The 12,514-nt window shown below is 53.7% G+C and overlaps 1 protein-coding gene across 1 annotated transcript; it reads left to right on the top strand.

The window, feature by feature from the left end:
• The first annotated feature begins 7,328 nt into the window (after window positions 1-7,328).
• LOC311580844 (uncharacterized protein) lies at window positions 7,329-10,990 on the top strand. Its single transcript, XM_084752601.1, has one exon. It carries the CDS (start codon window positions 7,354-7,356, stop codon window positions 10,969-10,971), a length of 3,618 nt encoding a protein of 1,205 aa, XP_084608727.1. The 5' UTR covers window positions 7,329-7,353; the 3' UTR covers window positions 10,972-10,990.
• The last annotated feature ends 1,524 nt before the right edge of the window (window positions 10,991-12,514 follow it).

The raw sequence follows: 12,514 nt of genomic DNA, 5'->3' as shown, positions 1-12,514 counted from the left end.
GAGGGAGGATTCACAAAGAGGCATCAGCTCTACATCTGCAAGGAGCCAACCTCGAAGGGCCGACTCCCCCTGCTATTTATATCCTCAAGGACACTACAGCATAGCTGCTAGAGGGGCCCGCTCCTCGGGAGGAGAGCAAGGTCTGCCCTCCTACCTCTACCCTGTGCTCTGCCGCTGGAGCACTGGGGGAGCCTGGGCCCAGGATATAGATTTCAGGATCAACTCTCCCTTGCTTAAGCATCCCGTGGCTGCCTCATCTCTCTAGCTGGATGACTCCTCGGTCTGTAAGAAGGGAGGGCCCCCTTCCTGTGAGCACCTTTGAAATGCTCTGTCACAACGGGACCCCCGGATATGGAGCCAGAGCTCCTTCCTGAAGTAAGATGTGGGGGCAGCTTGGGACTGCACCCATCCAGCTGCCTTCTACCGATGTGGCTTCCTGTCCTGGAGGCTTGGGCTGGAAAGAGGGTCTAGGGACCTAAAGGAGCATAAGGACGTGTGTTCAAAGTATAAAGAACACATGCTGGGTAACAGGTGTACATGTGAGGGCCTTGGGACTGGAGGGCAGGTAGAACTGTCGGCCGGCTTCTGGCCTGGCCTCTGTGCTTCTCAGCCCACGGACAGAGGTACACTGACTGCTCCTGGGCGATGATAGGATGGTTATGTTGCTCCTAAACTGGGAGAGAGGTAATGGAGTTTCCTGAGGCGCCTCCATAGCTGTGTCCCCTGTACCAGTTGGGGAGGGGTTTGCATCCTTTTTATTTTTTTAAGATTTGTTTGTTTATTTAATGGATATGAGTGCTTTATACCTGGAGGCCAGAAGAGGGCACCAAATCTCATTATAGATGGTTGTGAGCCACCATGTGGTTGCTGGGAATTGAACTCAGGACCTCTGGAAGAGCAGGTGGTGCTCTTAACCTCTGAGCCGTCTCTCCAGTCCCGCATGGTTCCAACTTGTAGCCCTTTCCTTATCTTCCTCCTAAAGGGACCACGCAGGGTTCTAAGCCATGAGTTGGGGTAATGTGAAGGGCTTGTTCCCCACTGGCCCCTTCTGTTCATGAGAAAGGTTCAGAAAGGAAGGGTGACTGAACTGAAGGGAGCCGGAGCTCAGAAAAGGGTCCCAAAGGAGGCAGTGAGAGGCAGAGCTGAGAGGATGTCAGGTTTCCTAAGGAGCTAGAATGTGGGACTTGGGGGTCTGACTGTCACTTGGTGAAGCCTTAGGCAAGCATCCTTCCTGCTGACATTCCCCGGGAAGCCAGAAACCCCCTCGTTTGAAGAGTAAAATAAATCCTTTGAGCAGCTATCCCAGCTATCCCACCAACAGGAGCTTTCAGGTCCAAAGGCCTCCAAAGTGAGACTCATCCAGGAAGGAGCTCCAGTTAAGCAGTAACTTGGGGTACTGGATTGTGTCCCCCAACACACTCAGCAGTTCCCAAGCTCTGAGCTCCATTAAGTCATCAGATAGTCAGAGCCGGGCGCGGTGGTGCATGCCTTTAATCCCAGCACTCGGGAGGCAGAGGCAGGTGGATCGATGTGAGTTCGAGGCCAGCCTGGTCTACAAAGCGAGTCCAGGACAGCCAAGGCTACACAGAGAGACCCTGTCTCGAAAAACCAAAACTAAAACAAAACAAAAATGTCGTCAGATAGTCCCAAGTCCATCTAAGCCAGTGCTTCTCAACCTTCCTAATGCAACCGCCTTTAAGTACAGTTTCTCATGTTGTGGTGACCCCAACCATAAAATTATTTTGTTGCTACTGCATAACTGTAATTTTGCTAATTATGAACTATAAATGTGTGCTATGTCTAATATGTGACCCCCCCCCAAAGGGGTCAAGACTCACAGGTTGAGAGCCTCTGATCTAGGGTATTGGGAGTTTGGAGGTGTTTTAGGATTTTAAATTGGTGACTGGGCCACCAGGGGGAACAGAGTGTAAGTTCTTGGTTTCCGGATGGGCTGTGCATACTTGGAAGTTTCCTAATGGCCTTTTTGGCTGTGGGAGACTGGCTACCTGTCTCCTCATGTGTGTGTGTGTAGGATTGGGTGGGTGAGGGAAATGTGGGTGGGGCGGCTGGCAGATTGCTCAGGTGCAGTTATTGGCTTATGGAAACCTAGGCCTAGGCCCCCCACCTAGGATGGGATGAGAAGAATTTTCTTTGAGGATTCCAGTCCAGCCTTCCCACCAAGAGCTGTGGACACAAGTACTAACCACTCAAGTCGAGCATGATGGCACACACCTGTAATCCTATCACTTGGGGAGGCAGGGCGAAGAGGATCAAGAGTTCAAGGGTAGCCCCAGCTACATCATAAGCCCTAAACCAGCTTGGGCTACATGAGACCCTGTTACAAACAAACGAAAAATATCAACCCTCTGTCTTATCTCCTTCTAGGACAACCCAGTGGGGATGAGGGGGCAAAGACGTGCCAGCAAAGACTAGGGGAGGCGGTGGTGTGAGCGGGGACCGAGGAAGCAGCCAGATGACTCACAGCCTCCTGACGGCCCATCGGTGCCATTGTCGGCTCACACCTGGAGGGCACACAATGAGTCCACTGACCTGCTTTGATGGGGGAAACCATAAGTCTGGCCTGAGATTCCCAATATGCTACATGGGACCTCAGGGGACCTGGCCTGTGGTGGTTCCTATTTTAAGTTTCGTTGGTAGGAAACGGAGGGATGTTACTGATTCGTTAAAGGGGTTCAGGATGGGCACTGGCAGAGGGAGCAGTAAGGCCCAGTGTTCCTAATGTCTGAGAGACCCTCCCCCTCTCCCCTCTGCTTAGCCACTGTACATGCCTGTGGCCATTGTGGACTGGGCATTTAGGATCGAGGATCCGACCGAGAGGTAGCTGATGACCAATACCACAGGATTCAATTAGCTTTGTCTCCAGCACTCCCTTTTCTACGCTATGAGTTCCTCTGAGGATGTTGCTGTGCCTTGGAGAATTAGAGGCCCCAAAGGAAATGGCTCCCAACCCTGGGCTCTATGGCAGAGCTAGTGCTCGCCACGCACTGATAGGTTTTGCTTACCTGTTCAGTCAAGAAGCTCTTTTCTCAAAGAGGATAACGAATACCCTGGGCAACTTCAGTCACCCTGCCAAGTGAGTGGGTAAGAGATGCTGGTCTCCGTCTCATCTGTTTCTCTCCACAGGCTCTGTTTCTTCTAGGGTCCCTGAAGCAGAAGCTCCCTTCACAGCCCCTCCTCCCCCGCCTGCAGACATGATTGGAGATCTCTGTACTGTAACTACCGAAGCCATGTACACTTCCGGCAGCACCCCTTCACCCCGTTACTCGTGCTGGCTTTTGGATGGGGGTCTGCTCTCAGTAGAGTCAAGGAGCAGCCAGCTGTGAGCAGTAGTCAGGGTGGCTGTGCCGTTGCCCTCCCTCTGGGCTGGGGAGCCTGGCTATCTTTCACGCAGAGTTACGTAAGCTTGAGTCAATTGGGGCTCAGAGCGGTTCATTGTGGGCTATTTTTAAGCTGCAACACATCACAGCAGAGGGGTCACTGCACCAGCGGCTTGCAGGAGAGGTTGTTTAAACATCTGTTATTTAAATTTCTCTGTGCCTTAGAGCTCAGAAGCCATATCCTCTCGGCACTAGTGGAGTCTGCCTTGCCTCACCCTCTCTGAATTCCCTGAGGCTGGGGTTCTGGCCTCTGGCTGTCTTCCTCTGGGGTTGTGCAGGTGGGACAGGGAGCAGGAGGCGCTAACTCCTTTACCATGTGGCCTCGTCTCTGTGGAATGGGAGAACCTTGGCCAGATAAACTGCAGGCCAGCCAATGGTCTAGGGCTTTGGCGGGGAGGGTCCCTTGTATTGTTCCAGAGAGGTATGAAGGGCACTCAGAAGCAGAAAACTGAGGCCTCTCTCACTTTCCCCTCAGCATTGAGACAGGGTTGGGTCACAAGAACCTTTAGGTCTTTTCAGAAGCCTTCCTTTGTCAAGGTTCTGCTCTGACAGAAGGAACGCCCTCCCTCCCTTCCTAGATCTAATACTAGGGATCTACAGCCTCGGGAGCACATAAGCCAATGTGCAAGGCCGGGAGACAAAGCCCCAGGGAAATGAACATCCCCCCCCCCTTCTGAGCCACCTTTCAGTGTATGACTATGCTAGGAGGCCACAGAAGGTGCCTTCTGATCTTAAGTTTTGTGAGGTGTCTAGAGCATTCCCAGGGCACAGCGTGTTGATGGCAGGTGTGCTAGAAGAGAGGAGAAACAGGATTTCATAGAGCTAGATACCTCTTAAGAATACAAGGGAGCCCCCAAAATAGGGTCTGTGGTGGACAAGTGGGCCAAGCTGACCTAGGGGCCTTAGAATTCCCAGTAGAGCACAACCTTCCCTCTTCGCCTGATGACTTTACTGTCACTTGTCCACATTCCCTAGGGCCTCTTAGGTGATGAGGCTTCAGTTTGATCCATGGGGGAGGAAGGTTTCTCCCAGGGAGGTTGGGGTCTCCCACTGTGTGTGTTTGGAAGACGGAAGGCCAAGCTGGGCATTTGCCTTCACAGGGGAGACCCCTGGCCTCACCCTCAAACTGAATTCCTCAGCTCCTCATTGCCACCCTTTCCATCCCCGCCGCCCCCCCCAACAAGGCCTTCAGCCTGGGGAATGGGCTTAGCCTGGGGGGGAGGGGATTTCAGGTTACCATGGCAACACATTGGCCCTCCTCACTTCCCAGAATCAGAAATAGAATTGGACGCCCTTCTTCCTGGAGAGAAACTATTTAAAAACAAGTGGGGAGGGTTGGGGGTAGGGGGGCCAGGGGCACTCTCCCCAGGATCTGAGCAAAAGGGGCCTAGCTTGGGAGCTTCTTCACCCCCCTCCCCCCAGCTGGATGAGATAGGACTGGGCCTCAGCCAGTCAAGGATTCTGAAGACAGAGGACAAGAAGGTAGCCTGGCCACCCAGGCTACGCAGCTGGCCCACATTCAGTACCATTGAGTTCCTAGGAAGGTACTGCCTTAGTATCCCATAGAGAACATGGCCTTTCCCAGGCCTGAGCTACTTGCTAAGCTACCAGGAGGGGAGCAGGTACAGAAAAGACACAGCTTTAAGTGTGGGGTGAGGGGTTGCAGCTTCCCCAAAGGAAGGCCTGTTGGCTCTCTCTGGGCAGGGCTTTGGTGTGGTAGCCAGAGGGAGCACTCCATGTTCCTACAGTATGGATCCAGAGTCAGGAAACATAGCTTCCGGTTCTGACTCAACTATACAATCGCTTTGTGGGCCATAACTTCCTCACTTGTCATAAAGACACAGTCATGCCCAGCCCACTGAGTTGTGTCAGGCTGTGCCCCATGTTTTCCACACTGTGTAAAAACAGAGAAGGAAAGGGATCAATACTAGTCACTATTATTATAGCTCTAAGGTGTTTGTTTCATAGGTTGGGAGGGCTTTCTTTCTTGGGCCAGACCCTTCACCTGGCTCTGCTCTCTCTCTTCTTCTAGGTGACCTCAGGACAGTTAGTGACCAAGGAACCCAGTCCTAGAAGTGGGGCTTAGGCCTCATTATGAAGGAGGTAGAGATTGAGCTCAGTAGTCGAGCAGGTGGGCAGTGTGTGTGTGTGTGTGTGTGTGTGTGTGTGTGTGTGTGTGTGTGGTTGTCTCTCAGGACATCCCAGGTCACTTCCCCATTCTTCCCAGGGACTGCTCAGTTTTGATATTGCACAGATACTAGAGGCTTCTACCAGCTTCTTTGTCATAGAAAAACAAGTAGTTTGCTCAAGCCTATAAATTAATGAATAGTGTTCTGCAAGGATGTGTGTGTTTGAGACAGCCTGCAGACTCGTGGGCTTTTCCACCTTCCCGGGACACAGCGCAGTGATAAGCAATTTGGCTCCTAAGAGTCCAGGCTGCCTGTTCCCTATCTTAACTGAAGAGGGAGGGTGGCACAAGGGGCCTGAAATGTGGCTGAGTCAGGCTTTGCCCAGCAGCCAATCAAAAAGGGGCAGATGCAGCGCAGTGCCAGCCTTAGTCCCTGGTCACATAGCCTCGCACCCCACGGCCAACTGTAAACACTATTTTTAACCTCTGTGAAAACATGTTGCTTCAGAGGAGGACAAGCCTACATCTGCATTCTCCACAAACCTGTTTCCTGGGTGGAAAGACTGAGCCCTGAAGGGAACATAGGCCTGGAAGGCACAGCTCTAAGCTGGAGGAGGGAGGAGGGAGGAGGAAGGAGGGAGGAGGGAGGAGGAAGGAGGGAGAAGGGAGGAGGGCTTGATTGCCCAAGGCAGAACTTCCAGAAGTAGGCCCATGCTAGTACCTCTGGCTTCTAGCTAGGGAGCAGGAGCAGCGTCGAGCCTCAGGGTAGCCCTGCATCTAAGGGGCTGGTCCACGTAGATTTGATTCCTAACAAAACCTCTGTTTCTGCATCAAGGAAAAGGGGGAGGGGGAGGTAAGGATTGCTGATCAAGCCTAAAAGCTTACATGGGTTTTTTGTTTGTTTGTTTGTTTTGTTTTGTTTTAACATGTCTCTCCATATCCAGGCCTTTGTCTAGCTTGCCCTTGCTGTATATACAGTCCTGCTCTGAGCACACCCACTGTGTGTGCTCAGTCTCGTATCTGCCATATCCCCGATGTGAAGCTGACCCTATTCCTCCTACATCCCTACCAGTCCGCATTTTGTAACTGCCACTTGGTTAACACTGTGTCTGCTGCAGCCTAGGTCTGTGCCTAGTGCTACGCTATTCTGGCCAGGATGAAGCTGACACAAGGTGACAAGAGCTAGAACGCTCTGACTTGAAGATTCTGAGCAGAGGCCCCACCTCTGCCACCCCCATACCCTACTCCTGCAAGAGACTGGTCCTAGGCTTCAGGGACATGTGGCTCTGGGGAGGGGGCTCTCTGAGACACAAGCAGAGGAAAAACCATATGGAGCAGCAGAGACTGCCAAGGAGCTGCTGTCCCTGGAGCGGGAGCGGAAATAGGGAACACAGGGGAGGAGAGCCTGAGGCTGAGCCTGGGCCCCTCACCCTCTCCTGCCTCTTAGACTACATAGTAAAGAGGCCTTGCTCTTGCAGAGGGCCCAGTGGTCAGGGGAGCCCTCAATCTCCTCTGACCACTCTTGTCCCTTGACCTTACCTTGGCCCTCTCTGTGACCCTGCCCTCACTCAGGGGCTGGCCTCGGGTAGAGTGGTCACCGGTTGGTAAAGGAGAAACAAAGGTGGCCTGTAGCAGACCGACTTCACTGAGACCCCCTAGGTTTCTCCACCTTCTAAATCCCCCCAGGGAAACCACCCCCCTCTTCAGGGGGTGGGGCCCCCTTTATCCCATACTCTGTCACTCTCCAGGTCACTGGGGGCAGTGATTGTGTGTGGTCACCATGACAATGAAGTAGAGGCAAGGGCACTTAGGGCATGGAGCAGGACTATGGAAGCCACCAAGAAGGTGGGGGGCCCTGATCCATCGGGCCCCCAGGGCCATCCCCTGCCTAGTAGCCAGCAGCTAAGGGGTGGCTTCCGAGGGTCCCTGGGACCATGGATGACCTCAAGATCCCTATATTCGAAGCAGGGGTTGTCACTGTCCACGGGGGCCATCGCTGATATGGCCTGCAGCTCAACCTCCCAGGCCCCTCCCTCTCAGTCCACTCTCCAACCAGTTCCGGACTCTGTTCAGGTCAGTTCCCAATGTAACTATGCACAGGCCCCCCAGGAGACCCTGAGACTCCCCGCTTCTAACCCATTTCCAAACCCCATCGTGGGAACCCAAGAGCATGCCCTCATAGACGATGGGACTCAGACTCTGCCAATATGCACGGACAGTGGTGCCACCAGCGACAAAGTCCGGGTTGGATTCAATCTCTCCCAGGTTCAGTTACAGATTGGGAGGGAGAGCAAGGCTCCAGCCAAAGTCCTGGTAGGCTGGGGCAAAGGAACCTGTAGCATTGGCCAGATGGCCGGTGTGGGCCCCAGGAAGAGCCGATGGCTCCCCTACTTCTCCAGGGAGAGTGGTGAGGCGGAAGGTCAAGCTCCGGTAGCTCAGACTCTAGTCCAAGATCAGGGACAGGACAAGGGTCAGGGTCCAGTTTGGTCCTCTACCCTAAGTAAGACGACTTCGTCACAGTCACTGCCTCTTCCAACCTCAGCTGTCAACCCGTCACCACCCCCCGCTGTGCTTGAACCTCACACCTGTTGTCCTGACCACAGGACGAATGCCACTGTAGCCACTAAAGACCTGCCCCTTGATCTCAAGAACTCTAGCAACCAACTGCCCGTTCTCTTAGATTCCTCCAAAAAAGACAAAGTGTATTTTCCCCTGGAGAGTCCCCTCACGCCGGCACCTGCTCCGGAAGAGTTTTCAGCCCACAACCAGGACCAAGAGGTTGCCAAGATGCAGGTGCCGCCTAAGCAATCTGAGGATCCTGCAGAGAAGTGTCTGGCCCATGCCTCCAGGCTAGATACCACAACATCTGCCTCAGAGCCCCTGGATGCTCTCAAGACACAAACAAGTAACCACAAGATTTACAGCTCTCAGCCAGACAAGCAGCCCTCCAGGGCCCACACCACCACCAACTGCTCCAACGGGCCACTGCCTGATTATCAAGGAGCCTTCAACAAGCAGTGCCCGCTTCCGACTCCCAGAGAAGCCATACAGATTCCTATTTCTAGTGCCCCGACCTGCCAGCTCCAGGATGCTGTAGAAGACCATGTGCTGGTGTTTGACATAGCCACTGGGAACACAAGGATGGGGCTGCTGTGCCATGATCCCATGGGCTCACGGGCAGTGCTCGTAGGACTCACACCGAACCACCCGTCAACTCATGTCTCTGAAAATATGCTGTCTGCTCGGTCATTGCCCAGGCCAATCCTCTCCTCCAACAGTAATCAACCCAGTCTTTGGTCTACCACAGCCATCCTGTCTAGCCCTGTGCCCTCCAGCCTCTCAGCCGGAAGCTTCCGAGAGGTGGCCCTGGTTTCCAAAGAGGCCAGACATAACCTAGAGTCACGGAGCTCCCCTGGCACCGAAAGCCCTATCAGATCTATTGTACCAGGGACACCCCTCCAATATGGCGAAAAGGTACTGGCCCAAGTTCCTGATCCTAGCTGGTCCAAATCTGATGCTGAAAAGATTGACCCTGGCCACACCATCTGGATGCTGGACTCTCCCAGGATGCAAGATAGTTCCACGGTCCAGGCTAGGAAACTGCATTGGATAAAGCCAGATCCGGTTTCAACAGCTGATATCCAGGAGAAAGCAGGCAGCAATAACCAGAAAGGGGTCATTGCCGCTCACCCTAGTGGCTCTCAGGCTGAAGATACTGGGCAGGTCTTCCTCACTGGTCAGAGCTTTGTCAACGGGCCAAACCTTCTTGCTAGACAGCTACCTGTAGCTGAGCAGGGCTCCCTAGCTGGTCAGCTCCTCTCTACCAAGCAGCCCCCACTTACTAATCCACCTCATCTCAAGGAGCAGACCCCTCTTCCTAGACAACTTTCCCTCACTAGACAGGTGCCCCTTGCGGGGAAGCCCTCCACCACCAAAGAGCCCACTTTCACCTCTGGAGAGTCTGTTCAGCCCTCCACCCAGGAGAGTGAGCCTTTGGGCAACCCTACCCATGTGGGAATAGTCCGAGTTCCCCTGGCTCCCGAGGAGGCCTGTATTTATGTAAACAGAGATAAATTTGGGAACAGCAGCACCCAAAGATCCAGCATGCATTGGGTCCAACCATGGCAACCTAGCGATGCCCACAGGGCCCACCAGGAACAACTGTCTCTGATTACATCCACTGGTTGTAAGGACTTGCCCATATCCATGGTGCGCGCTGAGTCCCCGAGTGGACATCAGTTCAAAGTGGCAGCTGAGAACATTACACACCCATCAGTGGTGGCACAGCTGGGCCTTCTCCATGGGAATTGCTATGAAGTAGTCTCTGCTATGGACACTCTACCGGTGCGGTCCCCCGTGCTCTGCCGCCATGCAGCCAATCCCTACCAGAAAATGTCAGCCATAGTGATCGATACAGGCACAGGATTTACCAAGTGTGGACTGGCTGGGGAGAGCCACGTGCTCAGTGTGGTACCCTCGCAAGTCCAGATGCTGCAACACCCAGCCCAGGGCCAGCCCCAGTATGTGGTCCCCGAACACCAAGAAGGCTCCTACTCAGTACTGAACCGGGGAGTCGTCTCTGACTGGGATGCTCTGGAGGTGCTATGGCAACACCTCTTCTACTGCAAACTGAGAGTGCAGCCCGAAGAGATGGCTGTGCTTGTGGCTGACTCCCCCATCTCACCTCGAACCAACAGAGAAAAGGTGGCTGAAATCCTCTTTGAGCGTTTCCATGTGCCAGCTATGCAGACGGTTCATCAGGCCTTGCTGACGCTCTACGCTTATGGGCGTACCACTGGGCTGGTGGTAGGAAGTGGTCACGGGACCTCCTATGTGGCGCCGGTCCTCACTGGGGACCTAGCTCCGCTTGACACCTACCGGCTGGATGTGGCTGGTGCTGACCTCACCAGTTACCTGTCGCAGCTCCTTGTGGCAGGTGGTCACTCATTACCCAAGGCAGGGCTTGTCAGACAGATTAAAGAGGCCTGCTGTTATGTGGCCATGGATATGGCCACTGAAATGGCCCAAAACCAGGCCCAGACCCAGGTAGAATTTGTGCTCCCCGATAAGCAAGTTATTACAATGAGCTCTGAGCGCTTCTGTTGCCCCGAGGCTCTCTTTCAACCCAATCTGCTCGGTCTCAACCAGCCAGGCCTCCCACAGCTGGCCCTGCTAAGCATTAGCCGGCTGGAGGCCAAGCAGCAGGAGCAACTGCTGGCGAACGTGGTGCTAGAAGGTGGTAGCACCCTGATAAATGGTTTCCCTGAGCGCCTAAGACAGGAGCTGGGCCCTGGCGCCACTGTGCTGGGGTCTCCCCACCGTGCAGTTGCTGCCTGGCTTGGGGGTTCCATCATGGCATGCCGGGACTCCTTCCAAAGCCTGTGGCTCAGCCGCAGAGCATACGAAGAGGAGGGCTCCTGGGCTATCTACAAGTACCAGCTGTGAGCACATAAACTATGGTTCTTCTTGCTTTAAGTACTGTTGCGTGTTTTGGGTCGAAGGTGGTGTGGGGAAGGCAAGACTTCAGACACGGTGTCAATGAGGGGTATTCTGGTTCTCCCAAGCCATACCTCAAGAACTTCATGGGCGCTGCCAACCTGCCTTTCCCAGAGATTTCCCCCCATCCCCCCCAAAGTCCCTTGGTTACCATTGTCTCCAATCTGGCTTGACCTTTACTGCACCCCAAGGGCAACCACGGAAAATGGCTGCTGTGGGGTTTTGCCCTGTTGCCCTGACGACAAGTGCAATTACCCTTGATTGCCAGCTTGTTGCCATGGTAATTTCAAGCATAATGTAATAACCCACACAGCCTAGAGTGAGTCATGGGGTGGGGGGGGTTGGGGGCAGCCCCTTCCCCTAGCTCTAGAAGGAAGGACTGCTTCCGGCTCCCTTCTTGGGCCTTCTTCTGGGGGGAATCTGAGGCCAGCAACATGGACAGTAGCTGAGGAATTCCAAAGATGGGGCAATTGCCACCAACTGAGGGTCCCTGTCAGAGTCTACGCTTCTTCAGGGAGCACCTAGTAAATAACACATGTGTGTCTTAGGTCTTAAACCATGGAGGGTGCTCTAGCTGGGGTATTGAGGGGGGGGCTTCAAAAGAAGAGGGTGTAAGCCAGACGTGGTGGCACACGCCTTTAATCTCAGCACTTGGGAGGCAGAGGCAGGCGGATCACTATGAGTTTGAGGCCAGCCTGGTCTACAAAGTGAGTACAGGACAGCCAGGGCTACACAGAGGAACCCTGTCTCGAAAAACCAAAAAATAAAAATAAATAAAGAAATAATAAATAAAGAAAGAAAGAAAGAAAGAAAGAAAGAAAGAAGAAGGTGTGGGAATACTGCTATTGGTACCCAGGGTAGGAAGCAGACCAGGCAGTACGGCTGGATCCTCAATGGAGGCACAACCAGAGCTGGGCTATTGAGGCTCTAGTCTGCTCTGTGGATATTGGGGTTCACATCTTATCCCCCCTCTTCCTTTGGTTCTCTGACCCTCTAGCTGTGGTGGGAGCCAGAACCATAAACTCTGGCCTCCCTTCTCCTTCCCAGACTCCCCTCCCCTCAGCCCAGGTATCTCCTGAGTGCTCAGGGGCCAGAGTTCTCCTTAGGAGCGCTCTTTGCAGAGAGGTCACTGGTAATGCCCAAAGACATATTAGCTCTGCAGCTAACGAAAGGCTGGAAGCCGTGTCCCTTCACCCAAGCTGGCTTTGAACTGAGAATATGAGAATGAAGCTTGGGGTTGATCCAGTGTATAGCCTAGAAAAACCTGAAACGATAAAATTAAGCTGGCCTTGCTGGGTGGTGGTGGCGGCGGCGGCACACACCTTTAATCCCGGCACCTGGGAGGCGGATCTCTGTGAGCTCAAGGCCAGCCTGGTCTACAGAGTGAGTTCCACGACAGCAGGGCTACACAGAGAAACCCTGTCTTGAAACACACCCCTCCTAAAAAAATTAAGATGGTCTTTTGAAATACTACCATAACACCCCCTACCCT

The sequence above is a fragment of the Acomys minous genome (genome assembly GCF_964271855.1).
Source record: "Acomys minous genome assembly, chromosome: 13".
NCBI classification, from domain to species: domain Eukaryota; kingdom Metazoa; phylum Chordata; class Mammalia; order Rodentia; family Muridae; genus Acomys; species Acomys minous.
Note: the sequence above shows the minus strand (reverse complement) of the source record. Positions and strands in the feature narration are given on the sequence as shown.